Genomic DNA, 18,014 nt, shown 5'->3' on the forward strand with positions numbered 1-18,014 from the left:
TGAGTTCTGTTAACTTAGGTAACTCCCCACCCTCCTCGCCCCTAGCTTCACTGTACTCATTAGATAAAATAGGAATTAGCATAAGGTGGAAGTAATTTCCAACTAACACAGAATTATAGATTTTAAGTTGTAAAAATGTTGTTACAGTGTGCTACAATTCATCGGTGTGTGTGTGTGTGTGTGTGTGTGTGTGTGTGTGTGTGTGTTCAGAGGCTTGAATCATTTCTACCAGTCTGGGTTTTCCTAGTTAAAACAGAAGGCTAGTCTTTAAGGGAATTATAGTGGAAATGATAAATCAACATTTTCTTAGGCTCAAGTACATTGGTTTAGTTTGGATTTACTATGAGTCCTTATAATTCTAAGGGGAATACAGTTTATAAATATAAATATTTTTCAGTGCTAAGCAATTGAAAGATAAAGAGAAGAAAAAGAGAAATTCCTTTCCCTAGAGCTTACAGCCAATGAGCATCAGAAATAAAGCTACTTTGAGTGAAGAGGAAAGTATTACTCTTTGGATTTTGAATATCTGATAGGCAAAACAGAATATAACATCTGAAACATGATTTCATACACACTGAAAAAATATTCACACATTTAGCATACATTGAATTACATATGTTTTGAAATTATTATTACTTTTTTTTCTTTTTCACTTCTTGTGGTTTGATTAAGAATGGTCCCCATGGTCTCATACTTGAATGCTTAAGACATTATCAAGTGGCAGTATTCAAAACGATTAATCGGATTAGGAGGTGTGGCCTTGTTGGAGAAAGTGTCAGTAAGGGGTGGGCTTTGAGTTTCAAAAGCCCAGGCCAACTCCAAAGTCTGTCTGTCTATCTGTCTGTCTGTCTGCCTGCCTGTCTGTTTCTCTCTTTCTCTGCCTATGGATCAGATCAGGATATAGAGCTTAACAGCGTGTGTGCCATCATGTGTCATGCCATGATGATAATGGACTAACCTCTGAGACCAAAAGCAAGCCCCCAATTAAATGCTTCCTTTGGTAAGAGCTGCCTTGGTTATGTGTCGCTTTACAGCAATAGAAGATTGACTAAGATACTTCTTAATATGTGGCTACAAAACAAAAGAAGTAAAATTAGCATCTGTAGCTGAAACTGTATTTCTATTGGGCAGTGTTTCTAAAGGTTTTTAAAGGAGTTTAGCCTCGGAGTAGGAGCAATGTTGAGAATATAATGACTACAGACAGTGACAGTAGAGAGAAGATTATCCCATCGATTTTTAAATGTTCAATTTATTCTCATAGGAAGATGGCTTCATAAAGAAGTTTGAACCTAAATCTGGCTGGCTGACTTTTCTACAGATGACAGGACAGATCTGGGAAATGCTCTTTCTCCTCAAGCAACACTACTGACCAGAGAGAACCCTGGCTTCTGAGAGAATGGTTACCAGCACTTGGTATTTCCATTTACAAACAGATAACATAGAGGACAAAACTTGACTTTCCAGAGTTGCAGATATTGTTTCCACTTTAATGAATAAATTACTAATATTTGTTTCTGAATGTGTTTCATGATTTCAGTTTCGAGTCTGTCATTCAATACAGGGGACAGGTACTGAAGTAAGGACTGATGATGACCTGGAAGGGTCCTTTTTGTACTTCTACCATGAGGTAGAGACCTTCCCATAGGGATGTGCTCATGATCTAAAAGGCTGTGTTACTAGGCTAAACCTTACGGAGGCTAAAATCTGCTTCCTACCTTTTCCTGGGTCTGTGTCATACTCATATGTATCCATTCTCAGAGCCCCTGGCTTTTTACAGTTTTTCATTGATGCCCTCTCCTCAACCTTTACTCTTTGGCCTTTCATTTGGGGTTTATAGATAGGACAGTCAGATAAGCAGTGTTGGGACTAAAAGAAAATCACTGTCCTCTCTGACCTCCTCTTGCCTTCTTTCTCTCACCAACTCATATTTTCTCCCAAGGCAAGATGCAAAAAGTGGAACTCATTTTCCCCAAGTCAAGTCATAGGCAATAGTCAGGTTATATGTGATCAGTCTGATTTTCTAGTAGTCAAGAAGTGATCACTGCTCTATCTGCTTCTACAGCAAGAAACTGGAGAGGTTTGAACTGGAGAGGTAGCTAAATGGAGGAATATCAAACCATTATTAAACTTGATTTGTGTGTGTGTGTGTGTGTGTGTGTGTGTGTGTGTGTGTGGAGAGACAGAGACAGAGACAGAGACACACAGAGAGAACTATCTTTTGTTAGACCATGTTCCAGTAGATCAAGTTTGATGGCAATATAGAAATCCTCTATTTGGTCTAGATCACTTGTATTATATTTCCCTTGAGGCTGTTGGTAGATCCTGTAAAGACAGATCCTCTCTTTCCAAGACCAGGTATATCTTTACAAGGAGTCTCAGAGGTGATTCCTAATTAAGGGAATGAAGACACAGAGCAAGTCAGTAATGAACCTAACTTCTGGTCATTCTGAGGGCTAGGATTACAGATATGGTATTGCCACATTCAATTTGTGTGGTGTTAGAGGTCGAGCCTCCAGGCTTTGTGCATAGCAATGGCTTCATATCCTAAGCAGAATGGTTTTCTGTTTTTTTTTTTTTTAAAGATTTATTTATTTATTTTAAGTATATGAGTACACTGTAGCTGTCTTCAGACACACCAGAAGAGGGCATCCAATCTCATTATGGGTGGTTGTGAGCCACCATGTGGTTGCTGGGATTTGAACTCAGGACCTCTGGAAGAGCAGTCAGTGCTCTTAACCGCTGAGCCATCTCTCCAGCCCATGGTTTTCTGTTTTAATCACCACATTTTAAACTGGAGACGTAGAAAGAAATAAGCAAGAAGACCAGATAGGAATTTACTTAGAATCCTACTGAGGTGAGTCAAAACCAGTTATCACTTTGAGCTCTGATGCCCACAGTGAGCCACTTGCTAGAATGTTCCACAACACCCCGAAACAGTGTCACCAGATGGGGGACTAAGTGTTCAGATACATGTGACTGTGGGTGGGGGAATTTCACCTTCAAACCTTGAAACTGTGTTTTAAGACACACACATCTCACTGTGTAGCTTAGCATGATCCTACTGGCACAGTCCTCCTGCCTCGGTCTCCTGAATGCTGAGAGTCGAGGTGTGTGCCACCACATTCAAGACATTCTATGTGACCTTTCTTTGCTTTTGTTTTGAGTCAGGATCTTGCTATGTAGCTTAGAATGGCCTAGAACCTTCAAGGTTCAGACATTGCCCTGTGTGACCTTTAACAACCTGTCTGCTAAATGAATGAAATGAATGGGATCTCTTCTTCCTTTGTTTCAGCACCCTTTAGTATCAAGTACAGCTTCCTCTAGTATCTGAAACTTTTATGTTATTGAATCTTTCTATGATTTTGATTTCTACTGGAAATAATGGCTCCAGATGATTGAAAACATTGGGGAAATAGCGATATCACTGATCCTGTCATGGTGCCTTATTGTTAGCATTCCTTCTAGGGGCTGCCCAACAGTTACCTAGCAACAGTCAGGTAGGAGACTGGCTAGCTATAAAAGGACTGTTTGGCCTCTGGGGGGCTCTCTCAGACCCTTTTCTCTCTCTGATGACCCAGTCTCTGTCTCCTTTCCCCTCCCCTCCTCCCCATGCATTCTGGCCAGCTTCTTCTCTTTTCTTTCCCCGCCACCTCTCTCTTCTCTTTCTCTGTCTTTATAGTGCTCCTCCAATCTACTTACTTTATTGCCGGCTCCACTCTCAGCCAAAAGTCCTGTTAGAGAAAGGCATTATTTGTCTCTGAACAGCAGATTCCAACAGCGGCAAAAGCGGTTACATAGTTGTATAATAATGAACAGGATGACTGAATTCTAAGCTCTCCAGAGAGGGGACATCCATCTTCAGAAAGGGCCTGCCATTTGTTATAAAAGCGGTCCCAAAATCTATCAGTAATGAGCCAACTGACTGAAAAATTGAGAGGAAGGCACTTTGTGGTAAAGGAGAATGCTTTATCCGCTGACCAGGTGGAACCAAGAGTCTACCGATATGATGTACTATGATGTACGCATATCTGGCTTGCTTTGCCCTTCTGATGCTTCTCCAGCCCTGTACTCCACAATAAGATGGATATTGAGTCCTGGAGTATAGTTGACAGCCTTTGTTAGTCCCTCTGCAGAAGCATGGCTACCTTTTGTGGGCTGTGAGAGAGGGTAAGCGTACTGGGCTACGTGCACAGTCCCCAGCTATCAAGCACGAAAGGTCAAGGACGCCACGGCAGGCTGCTATTCGCTGCCACACAACGGACGACTGCTCAGATGCCTAAGTGGCCTGTGCACCTTTGCTGGTTTACAGAGGCAGGGGGCGTGATCAGGAATTTGGAGTCCAGCCCCTGGAGCTCCGACCCATGGACCGCAGCGCGGCCGAGGGTGATGGGCGTGGCCGGGGCGGTGCTTGCCAGGAAATGGCGGCGGTCGCTGTATGCGGCGCCAAGCGGAGCCTGCGGGCAGAGCTGAAGCAGCGCTTGCGGGCCTTGAGTGCGGAGGAACGGCTGCGCCAGTCACAACTCCTCACACAGAAGGTGCGAGAAGACTGCCGGGAGTTAAACTCCGGGAAGGTTGGGCTAGCGTGTCTGCGCAGGCGCACCTCTCTGGGTCGCCCGCGCGTTCTCTTGGGCGCGCGCGCCGCCGCGGGCAGGGGCGGGCTCTGGGTCGCCCCGGAGCTTCTGAGGGGCCTGCGTCCTGGGCACGTTTCTTCATTCAACCGAGTTATTTTGTTATTGCGAGGAAAGGCATTGCAGCCAGCCTTAGTAGATGTAGAGACTGTCGAACCACGCCCACACTTTCAGGTTTAAATGTAATCCATTCTCGTGTGTTGAACACATAGTAAACTATTTTTCTTTGTGTTGGGTAATAGAGATGGCAAACATGATTTGTTGCCCTTGCCCGTAACCGATCGGAGGATCTAGCAGAGGAAGCAGACAAATGAAAAATAGTCGTGCCGGGGATATGGGTCAGTGATACAACTGTTCAAAAATGCGCTATATTTTATTTGTCCATACTTAGAACATACAATGAATGTGGGTCTGTTTTTCTAGGAGTTTTAAGTCACCTGTTTTAGGCAAAACTAGGCTGAGTTTTATCCACGGGTAGTTTACTGTTCATGCTGTGATTTAACTGCATTCTCTGCACACTTACACCTTGGGTTGCTACTTCTGAGTTCGGGTTGTTTCTGGTACTCGTTGTCTTGTTTTGTCTCCTTTCTTACTTAGTTTTCCTTCTCAGCTTTCCTAGAGTATATCCTCAAAGGGATTATTTTAAAGAAAATACCAATACGATTGGCGTTATTTGTAGTTGAAATGTATTCGTGTTTTGCTTGCACGTATGTAAGTACATTGTGTGTGTGCCTGGTGCCTTAGCTTAGAAGTGAGTGCCAGATCCGTTGGAACTAGATAGAGTTAAGGCAGGTTGTAAGTCCCTGTGTGGGTGCTAGAAATTGAACCCAGGTTGTCTGCAAGAGCAGTACATGATCTTAAACTGCTGAGGCATCTCTTTAGACCCAACTTTTAAATATATGTTAAAATATTTTCAACTCCAATTTGATCCATTTATTTCAAGATTTAATTATTCTTTTCTCATTCTGCTTAATACCTATAGGTTCCAATCTAGAGACTAATGTTTTTATTTATGCATTATAATTTGTGGCTTAGCTATTGTTTTATTGCTCTGAAGCAGCTTATAAAAGGAAGCATTTAATCTGGGCTTGCTTACAGTTTCAGAAGGCTGGTCTGTGATCATTTAGGTGGGAAGCATTGGAGAAGGCAGGCAGGCAGGCAGGCAGGCACTAGAGAAGTACCTGGGCACTTACATCTTACCCACAAGATGAAGATAGTGGGCCTGCCATAGGCTGTGGGCTTTGGAACCTCAAAGCTCACTTTGGTGGTCTCTGTGACCACAGATGCCAGAAGAGTTATCAGCATGAAGCAAGAAGGTGGTGTGACTCAACATGACTCAATAGCTGGTGTTGGTTCAAACTTCTAGAGTCTTACACTGGGCGGTTTATTTTAGGCATATTTAAGTCTCCTGGTTATAATGAACATAATCCAGTGTGAACAAAGCTTAACCCATAATTATTTAGAAACTCTTTACAAGGTACATGTGTCTTCTCCCATAGAGATGGATTCTATAGACTGACTACATGTGACACATTAAGGGTCTTGGTGTGGTCTCAATCATACAGATAGTGCCACAGTCACCAGATTATTAACTACCTCTGCTCCCATTTGTAAAGTACACATGATGTCTCCCACAAAGATAGGTTCTATTGACTGAGAAACAACGCTTGAGGTAAAGGTCTAGGGAGGAGGACTGAGACAGAAGTAAGAATCTGGGAAAGCCACATGTGGCTTGACCATACAGATGGCTCAGAGGTCACCAGGCTATTAACTAAATTCATTCCCAGCCTTCTAGATGTAAAACAGGTTTTGTATCTCTCCCTTTGAAGAGACAACAAAACACTGAAATGTATGACCCTCTGGTGTTTATTCTCATTCAGACTGTTACATCTTGATTATTGCTTTTCCTTTGTATCTTTCAGAATTTTTTAAAAATTAGATAATAAATATTCTAGATTAAACTTCTGTGTCTCTTAACTACTTTCTTATTTTTTTCTTAATCTTTCTCCCCCACAGGACCTCCTCCTAGATTGTTTTCATTTGGCCAGTCACAGTTTTAATGTCCGATGAGTGTTCCTTAGGTCGCTTACTGATTCCTTTCCCTAGCGGTCTATTAATGTTTTATAGATTCAGTTATTGTTTTCAGTTTGTCTGAGAAGACTAATTAGAATGTAAAAATCATCTCCGTCTGCATATTTATGTCTTTTGGGGCTAGTGAGCCCCAACTCAGTACATTGTACATGGTAGTGGATGAAACCCCTGGCCCTTGCCTCTATATATTTATGAATGAAAGTGTGTTAGCTCCACGCTTTCCTCTGTTTGTGCAGATACTGTTTGGGATTCCAAGGGAAGACAGGATTCTGCCCACCTCCTGTGTCCACGTTTTAGTGCTGCTCTGTCTATAAATACTGTCTCATCTTCCCTGTGTCTTATAGGAATTATTGTCTTCATCCTCCCTAACAGATAGCGTGTAAATGGGCTTGAGGAAGGAAGGCGAATGCATATGCATAGTCTCACACTGAATTTTAGCTGTGTGTCTTACTGCTTATTCAGCTCTTGGTTTTCTACACTCTGCTTTAAAGAGATTGAGAAAAAATACTTTGTCATATAGTAAGTGGTGTCAAAAGCCCCAGGCCTGCTCCGAATCTGGGTTTCGCCTTTCCATTTGCTTCACTGAAATGCCGACAGTTCCTGATAGCTTCACAGGGTGGACTTCCTTCCATAGCCCCAGTTTGCTAAGCTTTGCTTAACTTCTCTCTTTCCTTGGTATTAATGTAACTTGACTTTCCCTTGTGTCCTTCTGCCAGTCATATTTGTAAGCTGCCCTTGCTTTATCCTTCTTTTCTTAGCTTGGAGGGCAGGGGAGAACAGAAAAGGAATAGACACAGAAAGGGAGTAAGGGGCCAACTTCTGAGTCTGAGTGACTGCCTAGGACTTTATAAGCAGAACTTAGTTCCCACTGCCTGCCGAGCGATTTCACTAAGTGTAGATTCTTGGACTCAGAGCCCTTTGCCCCCATCTTAATGAACTCTGAGAGTACCTAATTGAATGGAATGGCACTGGTTGAGCTAAGAGACTGTTACCAGCATGTTCTCTGTGGGAGCTTGTGGACAGATTCAGAATCCTTCCTTTAGGATACATAAGCAGTGATTGACTCGGGACTCACCATATAGACTGAAGTGTTGAGTTGCAGTCCCTACAACGTAGCAGAGGTTCTATAGAAGTCAGTAAGGTTATCTCAATGGGACTTAAATGGGTAAAATCAGTGGAAGAAATGTCCAATGATCCAAGGACTGGAAATTTTGTGAGATCCAAATTTCAAAGAAAAACATAAGCCTCAAATCTTCAACTAAGGTGAGGTGTACTGTCAGGAACTGGAAATTGGGATCACATCTGGGACTCTGAAGGTAGACAGCTTTCTCATTCTGTGTCTTCTTAAGGAATTTCTACAGGGTCCAGCATAGGCATATTAGAGAGATGAAGAAATCAAGTATGCAAATCTTGAGGTTTGAAATAAAAATCAGGAATCAGGATGTAGCCTCAACTCACTGCATCACTTTTTTTGAAGAAGGCCATGACAGAAGGGGAAATTGGTAAGAGAAGTTACTAGTTTATGAAGAATACAGTCTTAAAAATTAAAATTGCCATCATTTCCCACTTAGGTGATTGCCCACAGTCAGTATCAAAATTCCAAAAGAATTTCCATCTTTCTGAGCATGCAAGATGAAATTGAGACGGAAGAAATCATCAAGGACATTTTCAAACAAGGCAAAATCTGCTTCATCCCTCGGTACCAATTCCAGAGCAATCACATGGACATGGTGAGATTAACGTCACCCGAAGAAATCGCTTTTCTTCCCGAGACATCTTGGAATATTCATCAGCCCGATGAGGGAGATGTTCGGGAGGAGGCCTTATCCACTGGTAAGGCATCTTTTCTCCCATCAGAACACTTAACCTTGGTGCATCCTAGTTCATCTGATCTTGGAAGCTAAGCATGCTCACGCTTGGCTAGCTTGGGAGAATTGATATCTTTGCATATTTTGACAATTTCATCAGATTTTTTTTCTTCTTATAAAAATCTTTTCTCCTCCTCCACCCCCCCCCTTGTGTGTTTTGTGAGACAGTCTCACTGTGTAGGGAGGCTGGCTTCAAGCTCTCAAAGTCCTGCCTCCCCAGTGCTGCACTCATGGGCGTACACCACCTCTCTGGCTTCTGCCAGATATTTTTATCTATTTTTTGGTCAGTTCTGTTTGTATGTCTAGGAAGCTAAGGCTCAGTGTCTGAAAGGACTCACCCTGTAGCTGGGGAGACAGACATTTTATGTTAATGAAAGTATCTCAACTTGTACTATACATCAAATATAAGAGTCAAATAAAAAAGATATTCAATATCGAAAACACTGCAGTTCAGGGACCGGTCTTGCAAATGTGCATCCCCAACACGCGCTTATTCATCTGCATCCTCTGTTCTCTATCCATGCCGTGTTTGTGGCAGCAGTGGCTTTTCTGCTCCTGTGATACTTACAACCCAGGTTGCAGTAGAATAGACTATGAGGATTTAGGCTCTTTCAGTTGTGGTATGAGGCAGTGTCCCCCCGCCTCCCCCACACCCATGTTGTTTGCAGAAATGTCTGAGCAGGCAGGCTTTCTGTTTTCTCGTCACATCCCACTCAGTGTGCAGTTTTACTTGCATCAGCAATTTAGAATGTGGCAAGTTCAGTGCTAAAGCATAAATCAAGCTTCACTGTGTTCGAGGTGAGCCAATGGGAGCTCAGATTGTCTTTGCTGCAGCCTCTGCTGTCTACTCATCTTCCTGGTTTGCCTTTGTTATCTCAGCTTAGAGAAGGGTGAACTTGTGTACCAGAGTTGCCATTTACAAGTTCTCAAGCAAAAAATGCTTGTAAGGTATTCTTGTCTTAGGTTTACAGGAGACTAAACGAGCTGGTAAGTGAAATAGAGGGGTTGTCTCTTTACTGAATTTATCCTTAAAGTGAGGACTGCTTAGACAATTTGATTAGCCAGGAGTCTTTCCATTGAGAATGTATAATCTGATTCAAGCTTAATTAACTTGGCATAAGCACTAGGGGGTAATGTTGGTACAGAAACCGAAGGCCACACGAAGAGGCAGCTTCAGTGTCTCTGGATTAGTGTTCTTAGGAGTCAGTCTGTCTTTGTTAAGACTCTGTATCTATGTTGGTTTTGTGTTCATTGTGGCCCATGGCAGCTTGGACTTACATCACCTCTAGAGCTAGAATTCCCAGCAGAAAAGAGCAAGTCTGGTTATCTAATAGTCCCAATACAATTTTTGTCCTAACTCTTATTGCTTGAAGTGGTCATCCCTGAATTAATCACTATGAATAGACACGGAATTAGTTTACTGGCTACTGGCTCACTCCTGGGTTGTATACAACCATTCCTGACTGGTTTTCTGTGACTGAGGAAAAGGACCTATGGCTACCTCTTCAGCTCTCCTCACCCACTGAGCTGAATTATAGGGGTGAGGTGAGAGTGACATGTGCTGTTCTAGAACGAATATGGCCCAGCCAAAAGTTACCATTTCTGAGGTCCTATAGAGAGGCTCCTGAATAACTTTTAGATGCTGTCACTGGTTTTTTTTTTTTTTTTTGAGACTTCTTAATAATTCATGTCTGTGAGAATACCCAAGATAAAGTAGGTGACTGCAATGATCTGATAGTGCTCCACCATGACATGTTACAGTAGTTAGAGGGGCACTGTCCAGGGCAAGGGCTTTGGATTTGCCCATCTAGGTTGATCAGTAAGTGCTCCTCGGGAGGTTAGGATTTGTTCACTGAGAGTAAATTCACATTCAGTTGTCCCGTTTCCTTCTTTGCTAGGACTGTGTGGTTCCTGTGGAATCACAGCGGACAGTGGGCATGGGTTTCCTCAAGGTCTTTCACAGAGTTTTTATTTGTTATAGAGAACTTGCAAATAAGAAATACCAGAGTCATGATATCTTTGGGAGTAGACTAAAGAAATTTTAATTGTGTCACAAATTTGAAAATGTTTTATTTTTTTTAATTTTTTTAATTTTTATTTTTTGAGATGGGATCTCAGTTCGAAGGCCAGGCTGGTCTTGAACTCACAATCTGATATATGCCTCAGCCTCCAAGGTTTATAGACCTATATAGCCATCTGGCTGGTAAATATTTATTAAGTGCTTAGTCCAGTAGTTCTCAATCTTCCTAATGCCTTGTGACTTTCCTCATGCTGTGGTGACCCATAAAATTATTTTTGTTACTACTACTTCATAACTGTGACTTTGCTACTGTTATGAATTATAGTGTGAAAATCTAATATGCAGGATATCTGATAGGCAACCTATGTAAAAGGGTCACTCAACCCCTAAAGGGTTGGGGAACCCGTGGACTGTCTATGAGAAGTGTGACGGGGACCTGCTTCCCGCAGTAGTAGAGTTAACTAGCTGTTGTTCTCATAGAGGTTGGCTTCTGTTAGCAAGACAGGTCCTCTTTTTTGAGCTGACCTGTTCACCTTTGTGTTAAACATCAAGATGTTCCACCATTCCTTAATTTCACATTCATAAATTTATGTTTTTTGTATATTTCTGTTTGAAGCTAGCATGTGCCTATAAAATTATTCTTGTCTCTCTTTTTTAACCATCCAATTATCAAGTATTCTGGATTTTTCTTTACAATATATTTGTGTGCAGTGCATGTGTGTAGTCTGCATTTGTGTGTGCACAGCTGTGTGTAGAAGCCAAAGAAGGGTGTTGGATGTCCTGCTCTATCGCCTTCAACCTTACTGCTTTGAACTAGGGTCTCTCACCAGCCTGGAGGTAGGCTGGCAGCGATCAAGCCACAATGGGTCCACTTTATAATGCTGGGTTACAGACACAACTGCACCTGGCTTTTTATGGGTGCTAGGGATTTGAACTAAGATCTTTTTGCTTCTGCAGCAAGCATTCTTAGCCACTCAGATATTTCCCCAACTCCTCTTTGTACAATTTTTATCGCCTGCTTCTGATCCCAGCAATCTTTTATTGATAGTTGACTCTTCACATTGACTATTGCCCTAGAATGACTTTCAAACTTGTTTCCTGATCATATTGGTTTCTCTTGGATGCCTTTTTACACAGCTCACCCATCTGTTAGGTCTTGGATACTGTAATGATCTCTGTCTTTGGCTAACAGTACTTTCTGCTCGTCTGTTGTGGACAAAAGCTGGGAACTTGGATAATGAGCCAGGTTCCCCCTTGCTTCCTGCTCTTTCTCCCACAGTGCTCTGCTGGAGGACAGCATTTCATTGCAGTTGTCAGTGAGAGATTCAGGACTGATCTCTAGTTTTACACCTTTCTAATGATGACGTCAGCCCCTGAGCTCTTGTGAAATTCAGATATCTCACCCAGAGGTGGAGCTCATGAGGCCTACCCATAGGCTGTTGCAGAGATTCAGTGAGCTGAATAAAGTCTGAATGGTAGTTGTTCAGTGAAGGTACCCTTGCTGCTGTGTCTGCTGTTTTGCTAGGGTTGTGTTGTAGTGCACATGGCCATCTGTGAAAATGAGGCTTGCTGTTTTCCAGTCTAGAATGTGTCATGTGTTTCTTCAGGATAGAATATTGCAGTCCAGTGTCTGACATCACTGGCCCTCAGATTATAATCTGGGTTCAATTCCTTACCAATCTGGCAAATGACTTAAAGCTGAAAGGACCTGAGAGTTGGAACTAATGAAGCCGTTTTGTAGTGAGAGTAAAGTAGGATGATACACAGTTAAATGCAGCACAGTGTGTCGTCATGAGGAATCAGTAAAATGCCGCTATCATCATTGCGTACCATTTTCCATGGCTGCTCTCAACTCCCTAGTCTTTTTCTTCTGTGATTATTAAATCCTTGGCACTCAGCATTAGTCTCCATGTTTTATTAATTTTTCTTGGGAATATATATATATATTTGTGTCAATAGACTTAGTCTCTATAGGGGCCAAGATTTTGGTCTAAGATGCTGTGTCCCCAGTACTGCCTATCTAGTATGTATAGCCATCCAGGCAGGAAGGAAGACAGGCTAAGGAGAGAGACAAGGTGCCCTTTCCTTCAGATATCATTATTGAAACAGTGGTCCCAAGGAATTGACTTTTCCCAAAATTCCCATGCCAAGAGATGGAGAAAGCTGAGGGCTGATGCCACCCAGGGAAGGACTTTGTCTCCCAAGGAGAGATTCACACAGTTCGGACACCTTTCCAGACTACCTAGCAGGAGAAACTGGAGCAGAAACAGTGATGGGCAATGACCACACCATGAGTGGGACTGCTTATTTATATACAACTCTTGCCTGCTATATAAATGTAAACCTTGGGGCTAGCAAGATGGCTCAATAGGTAAAGATTCTTCCTCACCAAGCTGAGGACTTGAGTATGATCCCAGAACCCATTAGGTAGGAGAGAAAACTGACTCCTGTACTTGACTCCTGACTTCCTACGTGCTTGGTAACGTGTGCTTCCTTCCCTAATAACTAACAGAATAACTAACTAAATGTGTAAATAGAGGCATACTCAAAATGTGAATGTCACGGCCAGACCAGCAGAGAGTTGGGTAGGGCGGCATTCACTGAACCTCTTTATTGATTCCGCCTTCCAATGTGGCCACATTGGATTAATCTCCTTTCTCTGCTTTGTACTACTGTCTGTTTAATTGGCCTTTTGAGGGCAGTGGCTGAGTCTGGCTTGTTCTATTTCCCAGAGTCTATGCTCTGGCCCTAATAACTTTGGCAACATGTTGATTCATACTGGAGATTTCTCAAAGTAAATCTAAATTTATTATAAGTTCAGATAATGTTAATATGGATGAATAGATGTTCAGTCCTTTATAGCCATGAAAGAAAACCTGAATTTGAAAAGCTACAAAGAATACATGGGAATTATTTTATAGATGATGTATTTTTTCTTATTTGTATCATATGTAAAATGTCAACATTATCTATGGCTTGGTCAGGGCCTTCCTGTGAGATGGCCCTGGGATTTTCCTTCTCTCAGGGCTGGTTTTGGGGAAGTCACTGAGTTAAGAGAAACACAGAACGCTGCATGGCTGTAGATGCTGACACCCCTGCAGTAGAGGCTGAGGATCGGCATGGAGGCCCTGTGCATTTGTGATGGGTATTGTATTAAAGGTTGGTAGAAACAGAAATTGCAGTTTTGTTAATGGCGTATTTAGGACCAAAAGCTTGGGTTCTAGAAGGCTCAACAAGCCAGGCTGGCCCTCCATCCCCAGTTCCTTCATGTGAAAAGCAGAGAGGAGGTTCTTCTCTGACTGGCACCAAGCTTTTCCCTCCTTGCAACATGATATTACTAGGGAAATTCTGATTGCCTGGCAGTAAGTTTTTCAGTGTCCTAATAACCATTGGGATGATCACAACTGACCTTCTTTAAAATATCATCACTCCTGTCAGATAGTTACAGCTTGACCTATTCCACCATGGTTCTTTCTGTGCCCTAGGGTCGTTGAGATAGTTGCTAAGCCTCAGATCAGATGAAGATAATATGTCTGCTACATCTCCTCTTTTGTAGGCCAAACAAATGTGTTAATTGTCAGACTGAAAGCCAAGGATATCTGTAGGCCTGGGGGCCAGGCCACACTGTCTCAGCTACTTGCAGAAACTCAGCCAGCTTGCAGAAACTCAGGGACACTGCCACACAGATGACTGTTATATGCTCAGGAGAACTCTTAGTTTTGGTATAGTTTATACGAAGCAGAAAATCAGAGACACTGCCACACAGATGACTGCCATATGCTCAGGAGAACGCTTAGTTTTGGTATAGTTTATACTAAGCCATGACTCAGGGACACAGCCACACAGATGACTGTCATAAGCTCAGGAGAGAACCCTTGGTTTTGGTATAGTTTATACTAAGCAAAGAAGTAGGTTGCTAAAGAGTGATTTGGTGTCTCAGTGTGATTTGTAGCAGCTCTTGTCTAACAGGAAGTGTTTTAGCAAACCTTTAACCATATCTCCTTTACACAACAGAAACATTGTTGATTTTACTTGAAGTTTTGAAATGGCTTTTTTTTTTTTTAGCTAAAAGTAAATCAAAACCGTTGTCATTTTCATATGTGCTTTCTCACATTTATCTGTTGTGATGGCTGTTCGAGTGGCTTCCTTCTTTGGATCCTAGAGAAAATTTCCTTCTATGTAGGAATTGCAGAAAGCAGAACAAATCCTTACTGTCCTTGTACCATCTCCCCCTTATTCCAATGAGTTACCTGTAGCCCAGAGAGGTCAAGTGACTTTTTAGAGAACACACAGGCAGTTAATGAGAGTGGGAGGCCATCTAGTTCTCTAGTTTTCTACTCAAGTGCCATCTCCACCCCCTTTGTCTTGAGGTCCTGTAGCCCAGGCTGGCCTAGAGCTCACTATGTAGCTGAGGATGACCCTGGCCTCTACTATCCAGGCAAATGGTGACATCTGCCACCTTGTCCAGTTTATGCAGTGCTGGAGGTCGAACTGGGGCTTATTGCATACTAGGTAAGCTCTTTACCACAGAGTTATACTCCCAGCCCACACCCTGCCTGACTCAGTGCCTCTTACCAAGAAAGAAGAAAAGGTGTTTGATATTCTTTTCCCATCTGTTTTTCAGAAGATCTCTGCCTTAGTTCATCTGCTTACCTCAACTGGCTGCCACTTCTTCGTCTGACTTCTGGAGTCTTTTGTCTTTCTTTTGTGAGGAACAGGAAATAGAGTGAACCTAACCTACTCTAGTCTTGAACTAACTGTATTGTTCAGACTGGCTTATACTTGAAGTTCTGCCCCATCAGCTTCCAGGCAGTTGGGACTGAAGTTGTGAACCACTGTGGCCAGCTCCTGCTGAAGTCTTAAGCATCATTAAGGCTTAGATAGAGTGCTGCCTCCTCCAGAAGACTCCTTAGGGTCCTCAGTCAGATGGAAACCTTCCTTTGCATTTTTCCCTGTATTGGAACACTTTGCTATGCTTTGTTACTGAAATATTTTTCTTTTTTAACTTTAACATTTATAGGAATTAGGAACCTATCCCTTCTGTGCCTCATGGTTCCTGTGGGACAGGTGGTGGTGTGCATACGCAAATGAGATGCATAATTATCCTTTACTCAAAAAGGCGTCACAGGTACCTATGAGGTAGACAAGACACAGCCTGAAAACTACCATTTCACACAAAGTGTACAGAGAAGAGAGCACAGCCAGTGGACCACTGTGCTATTATTGAATGAAGTGGGCAACAAGCTATGAGATGCAGAGGAAAGTGAAATATATCTTGTGATTACCCATCTCATTACTTCGAGGTAAGAGTGAAGTTCACTGTGTGAAATTAAGAATTCTGAGTCTAATGGCTCAGCCATCCAGGATCATTTATCAAAACTCTGGTATGAAGCCATTTATCAGATTACATAGGGCAGAATTTTGTAACTTTAATCCATGATTCATTAATGGCTTTGTTTAATTTTGAGACAGAATATCATGCAGCCCAGGCTGGCTTTATTTGTTACATCACTGAGCGTGATGACTTTGAATGTCTTATCTTGCTTTCGCCTTTCTGATGCTGAGGTCACAACGCATGCCACCATGCCCAGGTATTTAATGCTGGAGATCAAACCCAGGGCATTATGCATGCTTAGCAGGCATTATACCAACAGCTACATCTTCAGTTTGTTTTGAGACAAAGTCTTTCTAGGTTGTTCAGAGTGTCCTTGAATTTATGATCCTTTATCTTCAGCCTTTGGAGTGTTGGGATTACAGGATCTACGGTTCTATACCTGATATCAGTGGGTTTTAATCTCCTTAAGAAGCACTAAAAACAAAACCAGAAAGAAATTGGGAAGAAATGTTTATTTTATGTGTGTGTGCTGATCCTGAAATGGATCTGATGTTTTTTCTTTCAGAAAATTCTAAAACACTGTAAAGCTATTGGCTTAGGTGTCTTTCTCAAAAGGGTATTCGTTATCTGGGTGAACCTATAAAACAATAAGATCAACAGGCACATTTTCTTCATTTGTTAACTTTGATATAGACCTAGCAAAATAAACACATAAACAGAAACCCACATGACTTTTTCTACATATCAGCAGAGTCACAAATGGAATACATGGTAGACAATAAAGGCTATGATAAAGACCATAAGGATACCAGTTTCAAGGAAACCCAAAAAATATTTCAAAAGAAGCAGCTTTGCATCTCTGCAGGGTCAGGTCTCACACCTGCTAGGAGTCTCAGCCTTGTCTTCAGTTACACTAATGAAGGTGTTTGAGAAGTACTGGTCATTTAAAAAGTGTGGCATACAAAGCGAGGAAGTTTGGGTGTGTTAAGTCTCTCTGTTAAATGCCTCTGTTGATTCTTAAGTTCTAAAAGGAATTTAGTGTTTCCTTAAAGAATGTAAGGTAGTTTATAACCTAGCTCAGTCTGTTTCAGATCCATGTTTACCAAATTCCAATAAAATACAGCAAGTTTGCTTCTGAATGAATCCCTCTCTTCTGTATCATATGAATTACATCTATATGTACTATACATCCAACAGTACAGTGTAATTATCACTTTAAATATTTTTATGTTTTAGGTAAGAGTTAAGAGAAGAAAGGAAGCTGGGTTGATGGGGCATGCCTGTGATTGCCTGTTTTTCTAGCATTCTGAAAACTAAGGCAAGAGTATCCTTGTGAGCTTGTGGCCAGCCTGAGTTACATAATGAGACTGTGTGTCTCCTCTGAACAACAACAACAACAACAACAACACACACACACACACACACACAAAGCATTTTAATACATAGAGGAAGAAAATAAGAAAGGCTAAGGTGTACAGATTTAGAAGGATTTCATGTTTATGGTTTTCTAACTTTTAGATATTTTTCAGTTTCTTTTTTTAAAATTTTATTTACTTTAAGTGCATTGTTTTGTTTTTGAGGTGGAGTCTCTTATAGCCCATACTGGCCTGGAATTTACTAAGGAGCTAAAGATGGCCTTGACCTTATGAGCTTCTGATTCTTTATTTATGTCTGATCCTAGCAAGTACTTTGATTTTAGGTGTGTACAATTATTCCTTGTTTATGCTACACTGGGGATTGAACTCAGGTCTTCAAGCTTGCTAGGCAAACACTTGTCTAACTGGGCTATTAAAAAGGGATATTAGTTGTTGTCATAAAGTACTAACCATATGTGGTGTTTATTGAATGATCTCTTCTGGTGGAGTCATGGCTAGGTTTTATTCCTAGCACAGAATAATAGGCAAGTAACCTAGTCCAGTGTTATGCTAATTCTAAAGAACATGGAAACATCTGTGCTTCGTTCAGTAGATTTATTTTCTTTACTTCCTGCAGTGGTCAGCGTGCTGAGGGGCTAAGGATGCAGAGGGCCAGGGGTTCGGTGGATAGGTGGGATCGGGAGAGGGCCAGGGGTT

At 41.9% G+C, this 18,014-nt stretch overlaps 2 protein-coding genes across 4 annotated transcripts in view; both read left to right on the forward strand.

Moving 5' to 3' along the window:
* LOC114632674 (bcl-2-related protein A1) overlaps positions 1-1,519 on the forward strand; it is an 11,848-nt gene extending 10,329 nt beyond the window's left edge. The window contains exon 2 of the mRNA XM_028781263.1: positions 1,262-1,519. Within this exon, the coding sequence (XP_028637096.1) occupies positions 1,262-1,369 (108 nt within the window). The 3' untranslated portion in view covers positions 1,370-1,519. The remainder of the gene's footprint in view (positions 1-1,261) is intronic.
* Positions 1,520-4,360: 2,841 nt separating this feature from the next.
* The window catches only part of Mthfs (methenyltetrahydrofolate synthetase), a 33,025-nt gene continuing 19,371 nt past the window's right edge, over positions 4,361-18,014 (forward strand). The window contains exons 1-3 of one of the 3 annotated variants that reach the window (XR_003713127.1): positions 4,361-4,535; positions 8,291-8,552; positions 15,628-15,910. Coding sequence is in view for 2 of the 3 variants with exons in the window: in XM_028781261.1 (XP_028637094.1) it covers positions 4,419-4,535; positions 8,291-8,552 (379 nt within the window). In the remaining variant the exon portion in view is untranslated. Of the gene's footprint in view, positions 4,536-4,670; positions 4,967-8,290; positions 8,553-15,627; positions 15,911-18,014 lie in introns of those variants that run through there. The other 2 variants (XM_028781261.1, XM_028781262.1) reach the window with 2 other exon arrangements.

This window comes from Grammomys surdaster, unplaced genomic scaffold, assembly GCF_004785775.1.
Source record: "Grammomys surdaster isolate TR1022 unplaced genomic scaffold, NIH_TR_1.0 381, whole genome shotgun sequence".
NCBI lineage: Eukaryota > Metazoa > Chordata > Mammalia > Rodentia > Muridae > Grammomys > Grammomys surdaster.